At 38.0% G+C, this 17,659-nt stretch overlaps 1 protein-coding gene across 1 annotated transcript; it reads right to left on the bottom strand.

Annotated features, from left to right (window-relative positions):
* Positions 1-2,115: 2,115 nt before the first annotated feature.
* On the bottom strand, positions 2,116-7,080 carry LOC113106837 (glutathione hydrolase 5 proenzyme-like). Its single transcript, XM_026268853.1, has 7 exons — positions 7,077-7,080; positions 4,330-4,457; positions 3,841-4,025; positions 3,587-3,678; positions 2,550-2,662; positions 2,353-2,463; positions 2,116-2,262 (listed from the first exon to the last, which is right to left on the bottom strand). Exons 1-7 carry the CDS (start codon positions 7,078-7,080, stop codon positions 2,116-2,118), a joined length of 780 nt encoding a protein of 259 aa, XP_026124638.1.
* Positions 7,081-17,659: the final 10,579 nt, after the last annotated feature.

The following is a 17,659-nucleotide window of genomic DNA, read 5'->3' as shown; positions in this document are numbered from 1 at the left end:
GCAATATCATACTGTGTAATGTACAGATCACATTTAAGCTATATCATGAAGCTAGACATTTTAATGTTTATCATGAAGTGACACTGTGGTGTTAATGTATAGTGCATTCAGAGAAATACATGTGTGTATATATTTTTTAAACATCCACTGTTATGGGGCTGTTGTTATGCTGTTAATTAAACTGTTTTTGGACCAATGTATGTTTTCTGTCGCATTCAGAAGTGTTGATATGAATATTGCAAAAGAGCTAATTACTAAATAATGCAAGCTTGTATTTTATGAAACGGTTCCATTTGAAACAGCTCTGAAGCAAAAAACTGTTTTGATAAATAGAAGGCTTTATAAATACTCCAGTCAGCAGCCACATGTGAATATATTTGTATTAAGGCCAAACTTATAATATTTTGAAAGAGGTAATAAGAATGAAGTAAACCATTCTGAACTAATGATTAAGAGAGAATAGTTTAATTATAATAACATATCATGACATACTGTTTTAATTCAAATTAATGAGCATAAATGTACCATATGTATGTATTTACTGTATATTGTAAGCATTACGGCTAACATGGTAGCAGCCTGTGGAAACCTGCGAGTGGCCTCAGGCTATGTATTATTTGCATATTTCCATGTGGATTTAACTGAGCAGAGAAAAGACGCAACTAAAATAGACCTATTCAAGGAAACAAGAAAATCATTGTTTTCTACAACAGCCCTGCAGCTGCTCACTGACAAGTGTGTGGTCAACATCATAAGCTCATAACTCACTGCAGAGACGCATTGTTGAGATTCTGGAGTGCTCATAAATGTTCCTTCAGAGTTTTCAAGAGCACATTCACACTTTGAATGAACTGAAACTATAAGGAAATCAACTGATTGACACACAAAAGGCGATGTCCAAAAGCGCACAATCGTCTGACAGTTTTATTGTCCCTCCGCCTGCAGTTGCTGAGGATGTCTGTAAGTTTGTGCTGAGGAGAGATGATTCAGTGTCGATGCTATTCTTCTCCTGTCAGACCGAAAACCCTCTGGCTTCCATATGCTCTCTGCTCCAGGATGGAAAGCATAAAGGAACGAGAGTGAGAAAGATTCGGGTACCAGCAGGCAGAATCAGGACTAAAGCTCCCCTGTGGACTTCAAATGGAAATGACTTTGCTTTAGACTCACACAGACGGCGGACTCTAAGGGTTTGCTGACTGGCACTGCTAACTGCTTATGCCAAGTGATTACACGGCAACGTTTATTCTTGTGCTCCCGAATAGCTAGAGCTCATAATGCTCTGTTTATCTTTCCGATCGTGATGCCAAAGCTAATGCAATCACTCAGATTGCTCATAGCCTCTGATGAGATCTCATTGTGAGTCAGACACATCCTATTTTCAGGGCTTTGGACGTTAATTATTAAGAAATGCTGGGCGTCATGCTGTGGAGGCATCATTGGTGAGCAGCTGAGCTAAACATTCCCTTTGACCATCCATCTGCACACTTCAGAACTATTGAGAGATGCCAAGAACATGTGACAGGCAATCCATTCAATCAATAATGTGACTGTAACACTTTTTTACACTTGTTTGAGGCCTACCTATTAGAAATGTTTTAACACAGAATAATAAAAAATCTAATTTCAAACTAATTCAGGTGAGTGTTTCTTTTTATTCAAGCAAAGACTGATGCCAAGTAAAAATAATCACAAAGATGTGAACATATTTCAGCTAATATTAGATGAATACTAGCATACACAACACTTAAACAAAAACTTTTTTTTTTTTTGTAGTAGTAGTAGTAGTAGTATATAATACTTTATTTATAATTTTCATTTTGCATTTAAAGTATTCTAAATTTAGAAAGAAAGTGTGACTCTACAATTTTCATAGTCATGTAAACAAAGAAAACTCTTTGAATGAGAAGGTGTGTCCAAACTTTTGGTCTGTACTGTGTGTGTGTGTGTGTGTGTGTGTGTATATATATATATATATATATATATATATATATATATATATATATATATATATATATATATATATATATATATATATACAACACACATCATTCACAGTAAAGTGAAACATACATATTTTCATGCTTTTCACAGTGCAGCATCAAAACTTCACATATATCAATACCCTGTAGCTTTTCCATGTTTCCGTGAGTCAGAGACCGCATCTATGCAGTTGTTTTCCTTTGACACTGCATTTACAACATTATAAAACATCTGTGGGACTTTGACTTTGTGTCCAGTCTTTTGAAGTGACTCCAGAACAATCTAAGGAGAAAAAGAGGTGAAAAAGGTTTGGAAATTTGACCTGATCCTTTACAAACAACTGACCACGTGGAAACATTTGTATCTACTTACCTTGTCAAAAGAGGGCTCAAAGTTGAGGACGTTTTTGGAGTCCACAAACACTACAGGGGCGTCGATGGAATCTCGCAGAGTCTTGCCGAACCACAGGAAGTTCATGAGAGTCTAGCCAGAAGAGTTTGGGTTAGAGCTGGATTACTGAATCACAGTGCATTAAATTTGTAGTGCAGAAAAGTGCAGTTTAGACTCACCAGAGCCATCCCGGTGGTGATCATACTGCCACCTGAGGCTCCTATGACCACAATGTGCTTCTGAGATGGGGAGTAAAGGATCACTGGAGATATGGAGGAAGGCGGCTGCTCACCTTCACACAGATACACACAGAAATGATACTTATACATTCACAAAATGTCAAAATATTATATGAAGGAACATTTTGTGTTAAACTTATCGACCAGCACTTACAAGAACTATATAATAACATATTTGTCATGTGATGCTGTATAAATCATCCTTTGTAAAGGTATTTTTTATTTGATCTAACCAATAAAAATGACTTGAGTTTTTGTAACCTAATTTGTCAGGTTGATTTAAACTGATTAAATAAGATGTTGACATAAAGAATAATCTAAATAAATTTCAACGAATTAGTTTATTAAAAACATCTGTTGTAGCTGATAGAAAGGTTGCATGTCTTTTGGTTTACCCTTTATTAACCACAACAAAAACACCAAAAAACATATGATAGAAGGACATAAACACAAAAAACATATGATAGAAGGACATTTCCAATTCACAAAACAGTAGCCACATCTTCTTAATAACTACTAATACACTACTGGTCAAAGTTAGGTGTAAAAAAAATGTTTAAAAATATATTAAGAAGTCACCACAATAAGAAAATATATGTGGCTATATGTTTTTTTTGTTGTTGTTGTTTTAATCGTATATTAAAATCCTAGCTGATACGCACTGATAATTATGTTTATTATCATGTCTGATAAGCCATACATACAAGAATACCAAATAAATAATACAAATTCTGATAAATACCAAAATCCAATTCAAATAAATGCCAATGTTCTAAAAAAAAATAATAATAAAGAAAAAAAACTGTTATTAAATTACACTGTAAAATTTGTAAAAGATTTGTAAAAACTTTACAAGAAAATTATTTTATTTCAATACACCATTTTCTTTACAGTGTATTAGTATTTCAAGACAGAATATTATTTTGGTATTGAGAGCTGTATGCATTAATGAACAATTTGTGATTTTTTTTACTGACCAGCATGAATCTGGTCTGTTTTTCCACAGAAGTCTGCGAGTTCATTGTTGAGGAGGATTCCAGTTTTGGGGGGAGAAAATTCTGAATCCAAATTTGAGAAGAAAGAAAGAAACAGTTTTGACACGTTCTAATGCACAGTTTTATTCCTGAATAGCATTGCATTCTTTACTTAAGTAATAGTATGATACACAATATTATTTGACAGTTTTCTAGCACTCATATAAATGGATTGAATGTGATTTGAAGGCACATACATGTGACTGATGGTGCTGGTCACAGATACCGCCATACCATCCTCAGCGAGCACGGACACATGAGTGGTGCCATGAGAGTCCAGGTATGGAGTGACGTTGTAGTAGCTGGCATCATAAGTGCGGTCAGGGCTGATTTTTGCTCTCACTTTATCCACGAAATGCTTCTGAATGATCTCAACTGCCTCCTATTCAAGCCACACAGAACGTAGAGGATGATGAACTAATGCATGGCTTTATGTGTTCCAACCAGTGGGTTGCCAGCAGTAATGGCAGTGTTGCTGTGCTGAACTCTACTGCCTGCAGTAATGATCCCCCAGAACACAGCACTTAAGTCATTATAGCAGATTACACTAGTGCCTCCAGAAAGTGTAATGACTGTAATGTTTCTGTTCAGATACTAAAGCACAGCCTGACCAATGGTTTTGTGCCTATAACACTCACAGAGAAGTTTAAAATGTAAAACAAATAATTTCCTCCTACAAAGCCTACCGTTTGAGAAGCAAAATTGGGATCTTTCATGAACTTAAGACCGTTGGCAAATTTACAGGTTTCTACGTAACGTTGAAATGTTAAGACCTTTTCGTCTCCCTCCAGAGATGCAGAATTTAGGTTAAAACCTGAGGAAAATAGAGAAATAAATCAGTGGAACAGATTAGAAATAAAAAAGGTTTGACATTTATGTACTTATCATTAATATGTATATCAAATAAATACTACTAATCACTAATAATAATATGAAATATTTCTTGAGCAACAAATCGGCATATTAGAGCAAAGGATCGTGTGACAATGGAAACTGAAGTAATGCAAATTAATATTTAGCTTTGCGTTTAAAGGTGCCATCTGTAATGTTTGGCAAAAAAAATCAAGTCATACTCCACATTCCATACCAGATGGGGGCAGTATGCCTCAATAAAGTGAATTGGTCTACTCTAGAGTAACAAACGAGAAAAGGCATAGTCTCTATGCTCCGCCCCTACTTTCACAACAACACTACAGCCATAGCCGAAGCCTAACTGTGCGTTCACACCGCCGGCGTCGAGAACATCAAAAATTGCCCTTGCCGCTCTGCTCACGACGTTGCAGAAAGATTTGTGAGCGCTCAGACGTAGATCGAATGCTTATTTTGTATTTAAAGCGGCCGCAAAGCAAACAAGCTTGTTGATCTCGTGCAGACTAACCACAAGGAGTTATAACCTCATTAAATATTGTTGTGGACGAAATATTAGGATCCTTTACTTAAAATGAACAATCTCAGACACCTTGGTCCATGTATCACTTTTAATTTATTTTTTATGTTCCTGTACGCAAACAGGGACACATCATAGATTAATACAAACGCTAAAGAGCAATAATCAACCTGTCCTTTATTCTGCTTGGGAACTCATGTGCCAACTCTCAAGCATTCACCATGAGACACACGCAATTGACTCTTTTCACACCACACATCAATTTTTTCACGCACAGAAAAACCACGAAGCAAAGAGGACACGGAGACCAACAGACTAGACAGAGCAGGTTAGTTATGATATAATAAAATGGGTAACGTTAAGTTATAGCTAGCTAATTATCAAACGCAGCTACGGTCAGCCATCGCTAACATTAGCACGTTTATCGAACAGCCTTTGATACATTTCTATGTTAGAACTTCCCAAAAACAAATACACAAACACATAAAACAAACTTCTAGCGAAATACTAACAGCATCTAACTTACCAATGCAAAATAAATGTTGCAAGTTCGGAGTCGAACCTCATTTCTTTAGGTCCATCAGTTGTCTCCAGCGATTAAAAGCAGTGCCGATGTTTACTCTGGTTCGGCTCCTTTTCTTATCGGATTTGATTTGTGATTCCAAGCGCGGTGGTGGTCTCTTGCCAAGGGCTTCAGTCATCCTTTCTCTCTCTTCTCTGAACTGAAATGAACTAGTGGGCTGTTTTTTTTTCACATGATTGACATCAGGTGGAGGCACGCCGACAAGCCGTGCGAGTTATTCGTGTATTGCAGGTTGGCTGGTGGTTATGTTGCCCGCATATCGCCTCCCATGGCCGAAACTGGTATTACGACACCTGTCGGGCCGGGCTAGTAATGCTAATGCTAATTAAGGTTGATATCTCTGCAGCACTATAACTTGACATTTTTTTTTATGACATCATCGCCCTTATTTCTTCTCATTCTTTTGATGCGTGTAGGTCATGTTATGGATATTTTAACCTAAATTTTTGCATATGGCACATTTAAGGACTAAATTTAAGTCTGAAATACATTCAAGCATAGAAAACTACAAATGGTAATATTTTACAATATTACTGCTTCTACTGTATTTTTATTTTATTAATAATTTTTTTTCTTAATCGCTGGGACACAGTTCTCAAATTAGAGTTTATTCCTCCAAACAATAAGTTCAGGTGTCTGAACAATTAGTTTCCTTTTCACATCAGGTTTGAATTTCTTATTGATTTAAGCAACTTTTCACAACTTATAAACGTTCTTTCATCGTGTGAAATATCACAAGCAAAATGATCTTTTTAGTTATCAAAATCTATCAGTGTGAAAATTACTTAAATATCAGAAACGGAATGGTTGTAGTGTCTGTTAAGTTAGTAAGTAGCTTGTCATTATAGTTGCAAAGGGGTGAAAAATGTCTTGTAAATGTTTTATTTTTTTAAGTTTCCATCATTTTTGGAATATTTTGACTTCAGAAAATATTTACAAAATATTAAAAATATATAAGCAATGGTATGAAATAAGCAATGGTGAAATAAAAAGATAAAATGTACTGCATATATGAAAAAGTTTGTTTTCCTTATTGTGTACTACAGTGTTGTCTTTGCCCAAAACATATTTTCCAACTGTTGAAATATGTATACACATACAAAACTTGTGCATATAAAATTGAACATAACTAAATAAAAATTGCATATAACAAATATTTCCATGATGAAAAAAAACATCTAGACATTTTGACCACTTTGGCTAAGACAATGACAAAAACACTTTTTATTTTGGTAGCATTGGCCATGTCACGGTCACAATAACTAGGATTTGAAACATCAATTAAATGTTTAGGGTTACAAGTTACAACCTTTTGCAGACATGCAGTAGGATTCTGATATTTCAGCAAACATTTTTGACAATTGCACTGTTCTGGAGCAATTGAGAAAAACTGTAAATGCAGCCTTGGTGAGCAAAAAGAATCTTGCCAATTATTGTTTTTTGAACGCTAATAGCTAGGTTACTCATGCCCGTAGCACAAGAAAAAAATATAATGCTATGTGTGTCATGAACGTACACACAACAGAGAGATCCAATTTGCAGTGTTTTATTTGGAGAATCCAATAATCATAATCCAGACAGGCAAGAGGTCAATATCCAAAAAAGCAGTCCAAAACAAGAAACATGACAAACACGAATAGCAGGTTGATATAAACCAAGGACTCCATGAAACTGACAGAAACAAACAGGGTATATATGGGCAGGTGAAAACGATGAAAGTGGGAACAGCTGAGTGCAATTACCAGGTGTGCAATTAACAGTGATGACTCAGACAAAGGCTTGTGGGAAATGTAGTACCTGCAGTGGGGTGACTATATGAGGAAGTGAGACACCCAGGGATACACAGACCAGACACTGTGACAATGTTTTTTAACATTAAACTTAATTATTCACTAGTAAAGAATAGCAATGGTGATACTTGGGCTCAGCAAGTAGCACAAATAAAGGACAAAGGGGTTAATTAGTTTTCCCACCTAGCATGGTATTTAGTATGAAGCTAAGTGCTCTGCTGGCGGTGGAGGAAAGTGCATTTCATACTCTCCTAGAGCCACTTCCCAAGCATCTAAGGGTGCTTTCACACCTGCCTCATTTAGTTTGGTTAAATCGTACCAGAGTTCGTTTCCCTCTTTGGTGCGGTTCGACTGGGCAGGTGAGAAAGCAGCAATCGCACTCGGGTGTGGACTAAAAGCGGACTAAACAAGCGTACCGAGACCTGCTTGAAGAGGTGGTCTCGGTACGCTTTTAAACGAACTCTGGAGCGGTTCGTTTGTGGTGAGAATGTGATCCGACCTCGAAAAGACCCAACTGCAAAAAGTACTGATCATTTTTGGACTAAACTGGCTGCAGTAGTCAGCTGTGTTGTGCATTATGGGATGAGGAAGTGTTTGTTGTCAGTTTGCCCTTTTGCATGGCAGCTCATGGACAAACTTGGAGTAGTGAGGAGGTGCAGAGCCTCATAGAAATTTGGTCAGATGACCATGAGCATGTCAGAGTTAAGACGAATTAATGCACGTCTCTGCTTGAAGTTACGAGCGATTCCCACTCGCCGTTTGCAGTGCATTACAACATTGTTTTCAAGCCGCATCCGCACTTCATTATAGAAATTTATTTTTTGCATATGGTGGTGTATAAAAACAATGTAATAGATTATGGCCAGGGACAAAACCAGCCCGCGAAGTCGTGTTGTCTCCGTGTTGTTTGCTGGCTTTTCCTCCTTATGTTGGAATTTTCCCACACGTAAATTCTGACCAATCGAAAAGCAGTTTAGGAAATACGTCATGGCCAATCAGTGATTTAGATGTTGTCATGTGACTGCATTTTGGTTCGTTTCAACTGGTACGGACCAAAGCAATCAGTGTGGTGTGTAAAGGAACCAAAAAAGCTTAAAAATGCTACAATGTATAATTGTTTGCCCTTGGTTCGGACCAAATGAATCGAACTAGAGATGTGAAAGCACCCTAATTCAGATAACCTGAACGACCTCAAGTCCTCCAGAGAAACTGTTCCGCCTAAAATACACATTAAATGAACTGTGATTTGTGTATATTTATAGAAATCACAATTTTAGAAAAGGGCATTCTGAATTACCTGCGCTTTGTATATCACTGACAAGGTTTTTGGCAATGTCTCCATTGTATAAAGCAACTGCCCCTTGTTCGATGATCTCAAGTGTATCTGTTACTTTTTCAAATCTCACTATGTCCCCTTCTTTTAATAGCTTACCTTCTTTATTCTGGAATAACTGGCTATAAAAGAAACACATTCTGATGAATGGTTTCACTTGTACTGGAATGTGACAGAATTCATTTTTAAAAAGCTCTATTAAAGGAAACATTATAAGTCTTTATTCATTCATACTATGAGTTCATGTATTACCGTAATGGTGATTCTGGCTTCTCCTTTAAGAGAAGTGGCAAAAATCAAGAGAGCACATAGGGTACAGGGACACCCTCTCTAGCCATCTTGATAGTGGGCTCAGTTAAACTGGCCCAAGGTAAACATCCATACAGTTTATGAGCTCGCTCACAGCCACGGATATCACCTACACCGATCCAGTGAGCACCTTTAGAGAGAAAGAGAAACTATTGCTATTATTTGTGCTTAAAATGCTCAGTACACTGAGTGTGTGTAGTTATGATAAATAAGAAGACTACTTCCTATATAATGCAAAAAAGGTCTGTATTTAAAGAATAGTGGGTTACATATTTTAATGGGGCATTGCACATATTCAGATATAAATATTTACATATTTAAGTATTTAAAAAAATATCCACTGTTCACTGTCACCTTCCATTGGCTGTATTGTGGTTGGACACATGGCAAGAAGGTCGGTTTTAAAAGCTTTTGGGACAGTCTCTCTGGCATTGATTACTCTCACTCTGTTTAGATAACAGAGATGTGGAATAACATTAACAATAATATGCAATATAAAACAAAATCATTATTTATTTAAGGTATTAAAAGTAGGATAATCTTCACCAGTGTTCGAGCTATACCGTGTCCTCTGGGGGAGCCCACTTTTTTTTTTTTTTGGGAGGGGGTGGGGGTGCTGATTGCGTGTGCCTCAAATAAGGACAGCTACAAGTGTATGCACTATTAGGCTATTATATTTTATCGACACGAGTGCCTCAAAAAATGACTTACAATGACTTACAAAGATACATAACAGCTAAAACTGTATATGCATTACTGTATATGTATATACTTTATCGACACAAATTGATAGGTCAGACAGCAAACAAACAGCCACCCACAAAAAGCCTGTGTTTATATATATTTTTTCGCAACTTGTTCTGAGCAGCGCTGCTTATTTCCCCATTAATCCACTCCTCAAACAAGTGCGTGCCATTTAACTTTTCAGACAGAAGAAGGTTTTTTGCATCCCTACAAGAGATGCACCTCAAGCTTCCATCTTTAACAAACAGCCATGTATATCGGCTCTTACAGTCTCTCCACTGCCGGCTGTTCCAGTTTAACGGGAGAGAGGACTCGGAGCAAGAGGGGTTAGGATAGTGACCGGTGTAGCAGTCGATTCTGTTCCCCTTTAGGCAAACATACTACAATTCTTGCGTAGTTGCCGAGTTACCATACGTACAATCAGAACTAGCGTGCGCAAGAAGCATGACTGGATGTACGGCAAGTCAAATAGTTAAAAATACCGTCCTAAATCCTAAACTTGAAAATAAATTTAAGACGAGAGGTTTTTCAACTTGAAATGTAAAAACAAAAGACAAAAATAACGGAACAACTGCAAGATGAATAAGTAAATAGAGTGTGAGAATCAATTTACTTGTAGTGTAGCAAGAAATGTGTCGCTTTTTGCTTTCCTTACATCCAGGTGTGTTCGGTGTGTTTGCATGCGGGAGTGTTGCCAAATCCGCGGAATTTAGGCTAGTACTTTGGGAAAATGTTTGATTAACTATATGGTTGCGTTTATTACACGGACCTGGCAACCCGAGGGGAAACAGACATTTCGAGGGGAACAGAAGCGACTGCTACACCGGCCTCTGACAAGCTATTACCATCTACAGCCAGAGATAACTTTTCTTCAGCTTCTTGGTTGTCACAGTGGGCGCACGGCGGGAGGTCTAATAAGTGTTTGCAGCAAGTGAATCAGTCGTGCTATTAATGTCATCACTACATAATTTCTTAATAAAACCATGCTATTAATGTCATCACTACATAATTTCTTAATAAAACCAAAATTAATTAAACTGCCTTGTTTTCTTTTTACCATTGCTATCATTGCTATGATGCTATAACTGCAGAATGAATTAAGGACTTTGCGCGTGATAAATGGCCTCCAACGTTTATTTTTTTTCTACGAATATATGACGTACTAACGGGGAATTTGCAGCGCAGCGCCCCCACACATTGATGCTCATTACAAGAATAGCATGTATAGTAATCTTTATTGAAGTAAATTAGGTTTTAATCGCCGTCATGGATGATTGAATAATATTTTTGCTATTTTACACTTAATAATCCATCATGATCACATTGCACAACTGAAATTGCATTTCAAAATATTCATATTGTCAATATTTTTTGGGATCCCCAAAATTTCACATTTCTCGTTTTCAGGGGAGCCCATGTCTTATTAAGGGGAGCCGAGCTCCCCATAGCTCCCCCGTAGTTCGCACTATGATCTTCACCACTTTGTTCCCGTATTGTGAATACAGATCCTCCACCGATGCCCGTACTCTGAGGATTCATGCTTGACGTGCACATAAAGCAGCATTGGCGCCATCTACCGCTGAGCCACCCAACTGCAGGATGTCTCTAGGAAAGAAAACGTAGACAGAATTGAGCAATGGCATGGGTTGTCTAACGATTTGATGTCAAGGGAATCAAAGTACAATGATCCCGCTGGAAAGTTTCTTCCTAAAATTAATATCATGCACATATAAAATGTGTGCTTTTCAAAACTAAATAACTGTATTTGTGTTGTAGTAGTTTTTTTTTAATTTAAATATTATTTGGAAAGTACTAATTTTACGCTAAGTTGTCAGCGTGTCATTTTATTTTACCAAAATTAACAGCGGATTTCAAATGTATTGGTATAGTGATTTTCACAATTATGATTCCTAATGGTGTGTTCACACAATTCCATTCTTTGTTCCATAGCTTCCTTCTTTCTGTTCACGCTGTATTTTCGGGTCAGAACCGTGTTCCTTTTAGGCTTCGTTTTCACATTACATCGGCAAATGTTTTACCTCTGTTGACAGGTAGCATGCTGGCATAAGCCCCTTTCACACTGCACGTCGGACCCGCAATATTTCCGGAACATTGCCGGGTCGCCTTCTGTGTGAAAGCAACCACGTGCCGGGATTGAATACCGAATTGAACCCGGGTCGGGGACCTAGTAACATTGCGGGGTTCGACCCGGGACGAGCGCTGTATGAACAAAAGCCAGATCTAATTCCGTGTCGAAGTGATGACGCACATTATCGCGCGACTCTTTTACCGGCTGTTTTGAAGGAAGATCAACGTTAGCGACGAAAACATATGTGCAAACTTTAATGGAGCAGAGATCAGTTAGTTCCTCACTTTCCGTGCTGACGCCGAGATCATTTGCTTGCTTCAGTGAAAGTATAACGTGCCTAGCGTTGTCGACTCGTACATTACACATCACACGCTGATGTCACGTGTCGTTACGGGATCTTCAAGGGTTGTGTGTGAAAGCACGCACATATACCGGGTCATTACTGGCAGTGTGAAAGTGCCAAATCTAGTGACCAGGGAACAATTGCAGGAACACTTTACCCCTGTATTTGCCGGAATGGCAGTGTGAAAGGGGCTAAAGTGATAGCGCTGCTCATCTCGATTTTCGAACCTTTGGTTTGTTTCCCAAGTGTCATACATTGAAAAGGTTCCAAATAACGTGGGAGTCAGTAACTACTGATGGCCAGCACTTGCAGTACATCAGTCCCGCGTATCAGGTCAAGCAAGTAAACAAACATAGCTACAGAACAGGCAATTTGACCAAGGTCACAGCATCAAATGTTCTAGTGTAAAGGCTATTTTAGCTACTTTTAAATACTGCGGTCAACAAAGCGATATGATTTGAGATCTATCTTTTAAAAACAGAATTAAACGTAAGGCAATCAATAATTTGTGAATAATTCCAAGAATTTGTGTTAAAATGATTTATAATCTATATCTTTTTCCTTGTTTGACAACCATGGGCGGACATGAGAGAGCATTTAGGGGATATACAACAACAACAACATCAAGGACAAAAAAAATGAGGAAGTAATTTGGAAAATTTGCTAATAACTGCAGACGGTCGCTTAGCAAACGCGCTTTAAGACCCATCAGAAGTGTCTGTAGGAGGCTGGCATAACCAATATGTTTTTATGCTTACAAATGATCTATAATTAAATAGTCAATCATGATTAGCCTACTTTCTGACTACACCTTTCAAAGACCGATATCTTATATATAAACCCATTTTACCTCTCAAAACATATCAGTTTTTATCATTTAGGCCTATTTCTTCTACAGAAAGAATTGACTTTTCTTTATAGTAAATAAAAATATAGAACAGAATTAGGCGTTATAGCCAGGTCTAAATCACTAGCTGCCAGTTGTCCAAGAAGAGGAAGCCAGAGATTGCTGTCAAGAGGATTACAAGGCTTTGAAGACAGCCTACTTTACCTAATTAACTTCAGACTTTCTGTGTCGTTAACCTGACGTTTCACCTCAGTAGCATCCTCAGATTTACCTGACCCAGGGATTTTGACTACCTAATTGTCATTTTCCAGGAAAACGTGGTCTTCCACATCAATATGAAAAGTTTGGATGCTAGAATTGTGTTTACTAAAATATATAATCTAATCATCCATAAGGATGCTATTTCTGAATTTAAAGTAACAGAATACACTGCATTCATGTACTATGCGGTAAGTGGTAGGCCTCAAGGCAATCACTCACCGCCCGATCTTTGAGCAGGTTTCCGAGTCGGCTGCCACGGCTGCTTTTTTGTAAAGTCCGTCAATACACTGTCCGTTAAAGTGAGTCACGCAAATAATAATAATTAAAATAATACATATAACTGGAATACTTATGCACAAGCAAACTTTCTCTTTTCGTCTGGCCATTGTTTCCTTTACTGTATCGTTAAACTTCTAGAGAAGGCTACAGCAGAAGTGCGCTTTTAGCCCTCCCCTTTCAGAGTGTCATCGCCTAAGTAAGTGCATTGTCAAGTGTAGAGGTCGAGTCTAAATTGGATTGTGTAAAGTGTTTTTGTAAGAGGTATTTTCGCACCTTCCAGTGTAATTAGGCAAACTTCACTATCTACAGAGACATCCCCCCTGCCCTGCAGCCATGGGGTGGACTGCTGGACCACCCGAGCTTTGAATTCATCACCCCCCTTTTTTAACCACCATATGTTGTGATTTAGATAGATGGGGGTCATATTACTGCCACACCAAAAGTGAGTAATCTTAACCTATGTCTACTTAAATGACTCTTAATAAAATGTTAAATTAAGTGGTTAAATAATATTTTTGAATGTAGTTAATTTAGATGTTGCAGATGGTGCACAATTTTGTAGGTTACCCGGTAACATACCCCCACATCAAACTGTATGTCTCCAAACTAATTGATCAGAATTATCATTCATATTCGGAAATGTCTCTCTTAATGCTAATTCACACTGCACCTATATAGGCAGACCAACAGCAACAGACACTAATTCACTTGTCACATTTGTCAGATCCCCTTGCTGGAATTTGCTGTTGGTTGGTACTTATTTTGAACCTGTTTAATCAGCATTTGTCAATTCATGAAATTCTGCTGGTGCAGTGTGAAAACTCAGTTTGTTGACATACAGTTGGATTGGGAAAAAAAATGTTGTCAGTTAAGCGACAAAAGTGTAACATAAAAAATTAACTGGCTATATTAAAAATATTAACGATTTAATTCAAAAGTCAAATTTTGAATTTTGAATTAAATCTTGTGTAAGCTAAAGAAAATCCATTTGCACTGAACTGGTTTGGTAAAAAAAGAAAAATAAATGTTTGGCGTACAATCGAACACTTCTTTCCAGAGCCATGCACAAATTACATTTCTAGGGACAGTTGACCAATTTTTTTTTTTTTTTTTTTTGGTCTACAAGTTTGTGGTCAACAACTTTTTGTAGACCAAGTTGTTAGCTCTTTTAGAAGGCCAAGCCATTACTGACCAAAAACAAAAACAAACAAACAAACTATCAACTAATTACTAATTCAGCAGATCAACCACTGACTAATGATCCACTGACTGGATCGTAATGCATCTACCTGGTAATGAAATGAGCTTCGGAGACTGTGGTCTCCACTCTCCAGAGAGCAGGCACAGATTGTGAGTGATGCCGTGGAGCGGCGGGAAAACACGGAGTGGATCAGCAGATCTTTAGCGGAGCTGTAACAGACAGCTTTGAGCTGGGCAGATGGGAGGATTGCTGAGGGGGTACGTCAGCCGATGAGGTAAAAGGGGCAGTGGCTCTAGCCATCGGGCTACCCCCTGTGCACGGCACTGCTTCTTTCTATGTTGGCAATGTCATGTTACTTATTATGTCATTATGTCATGAGCTGGGTAGATTACCTAGTTTGTTGCTGATTCCAAGTTACATGACACAATTTTGGTTGGGTAGCTGGGGGGGAGTCATACAACTCTCCCTTGGCCTCATTAAACAGTAAAGCCCAAAATATAATTAGTTTTATGCATACAGTGTATGAGACAAAAATATTGTGACCAGCATAGTATTGTACTGAAACTTATATTTCTAGACCACAGAGTATACTTCAGTCTTAGGTATGTGTGCATGTGACATAAATTTCATCATCAGAATATTATGCAAGCAGCTATATTTTCTCACTGCGCTTACTACTGTATGGAAGTTTCACAGTCGAAAACAAAAACAAAGTTGATGGAACAGCAACTGGAAACCACAAAAACAATAGACTCCCTCGCAGACAAGAAATGCTGCATCTCTAGTGTTTTAAGGTTTTTGTGTCATGTGCTTTATTTATTTAATGTGCAGTTAATGGAACATTGTTGTTGCTTTGTACCTTATTTAGCACAGTTTATTTGTAAACTGAAACTTTGTATATCTGTTCCCTTTATAGAAACCATACGCACACATGCATATCTACATGCACAAAACCTCCTTGGACGTACAATAAACCTTTTGATACCTTGTTTGACTAAGACTGGATCTGTTCTTACCGACAGCCCTACTGGCTTCAAGCTAGCTATCTAAACAACTGCAGCCTCCTTAAAATGGTTCCTCCTTTTCAGCTAGTTTAGAATTTACAAAGAAATCTATAACTTCTGAAATAGCCCAGAAAATGGATAAGGATGAAACTCTCAAGAGTGCATTAAGCAGACTACCAAATGGTTAATACTTTGAAAGTGACAGGACATAAAGTCAAGTATGGTGACCCACACTCAGAACTCATGCTCTGCATTTAACCCATCCAAAGTGCGCACACACACACACACACACACCATGAACACACACACACCCGGAGCAGTAGGGAGTCAGTTATGCTGCGGCATGTGGGGAGCAGTTGGGGGTTCGGTGTCTTGCTCAAGGGCACCAAGGGCACTGAGCCCCCAACTGCTCCCTGGGCGCCACAGCATGAATGGCTGCCCGCTGCTCCGGGTGTGTGTTCACTGCAGTGTGTGTGTGCACTTTGGATGGGTTAAATGTAGAGCACGAATTCTGAGTATGGGTCACCATACTTGTCTGAATGTCACGTTACTTTTCACTTTTTAAGATTTTTTTTTTTTTAAGACAGCCAAGGACACAAACGCACAGCACATCAGGAAGCTGTTTATTTCTCTTATCACCTGAAGGCAAGTTTCAAATTTGGCATTGTCAGTCATTTGTATTTTGCACTGTCACTGTATCTTTCTGGAAAAGTAACAGGTTTAATCAATACGCCTGCATAACTGCATTTTTACCAGGGCCGGGTTTCCACGATTGATCTTGGCTAAGTTTCCCAAAAGCTTCGTAAGCCAAAAATCGTAAAAACGATCGTAAGAGTGCTCTTAATACGGTCTGTTTCCAAAAAGCATCGTAACTTAGGTAGCACTTGAGTTGACGCTCTAGCGTTTAATAAACAGAACTGCTTGCGTCTTGCGGAAGAACATCGTAGCCGGAACTACTTTCTCTCTGTTTATGTCTATGAAGAATCACAAAGGTACTGGGTTACTCCACCGCGGTACCCCCGAAGCACTCTAAAATAGTCTGAATATAAACACTTATTATAGGTGTACCCTAGTGATTCAGGACAAGCTAAAAACACGGTTTGGAAAATGGATTCATGGTGTACTCGCGTATTATGTTCATTTTTCTACATTTAGAACACAAACAAAGTTACTCTGATTGGTTGTTTTTTACCGGGAGCGCATGAATTTCTGCAAATGGCAACAGGACCAATGGGAGGAGCCAGAGGAGCTTGATTTTTTTTCACAGATTATCTGTCTCATATTCTACTGTCAAGACATAATGACAGGTTCAATAAATATGTAAAAAATATTTTTTTTTTACAAAAGTTCCCTACAGCACCTTTAAGCCCTAAGTGCATCATAAGAAGAGAGATTTACGCGGTCACTTGCAGGACCGTCGGCAGACTACTACACCTTTAACTTGATTCAAGTGCAATGTGATTATGCTTTATTGTACAGTTTGAGTAGTTTTCTTTATTATTATTTTTTATTAATTCATAAATGAAATGATTATAAAGCGCAGAAAAATAGAAATACACAATCAAATTAAATGACCGAAAAAAGTAACAATAAAAATAAAATAAAAGAAGTATGTAGGAAATGCTTCGAAGACTGGGGGAAAATAAATATATCAGTGGCGTGCTGAAGTGCACGAAAACCAGCTATGAAATAAAGCTCTAAGATCAATCGTTATCGGGAAACCCGGCCCTTAGCTTTTAAGTGCGTTTTCTTCAAGTCATTTTACGATCATTCTTTATTGTTTCACTTACGTTTCCAAAAAAATGCACTTAAAGCAATCGCGCGTAGCTGTGCTTTATGTGCTGCT

This window comes from Carassius auratus, chromosome 8, assembly GCF_003368295.1.
Source record: "Carassius auratus strain Wakin chromosome 8, ASM336829v1, whole genome shotgun sequence".
In the NCBI taxonomy this organism is placed as follows: domain Eukaryota; kingdom Metazoa; phylum Chordata; class Actinopteri; order Cypriniformes; family Cyprinidae; genus Carassius; species Carassius auratus.
Note: the sequence above shows the minus strand (reverse complement) of the source record. Positions and strands in the feature narration are given on the sequence as shown.

Coding starts and splice junctions, on each gene's coding strand:
- LOC113106837 (XM_026268853.1), bottom strand. Junction 4,026..4,329: donor CCAATTTTGCTTCTCAAACG/GTAGGCTTTGTA, acceptor TGGCTTGAATAG/GAGGCAGTTGAGATCATTCA. Junction 2,263..2,352: donor TTGAGCCCTCTTTTGACAAG/GTAAGTAGATAC, acceptor TTTTCTCCTTAG/ATTGTTCTGGAGTCACTTCA.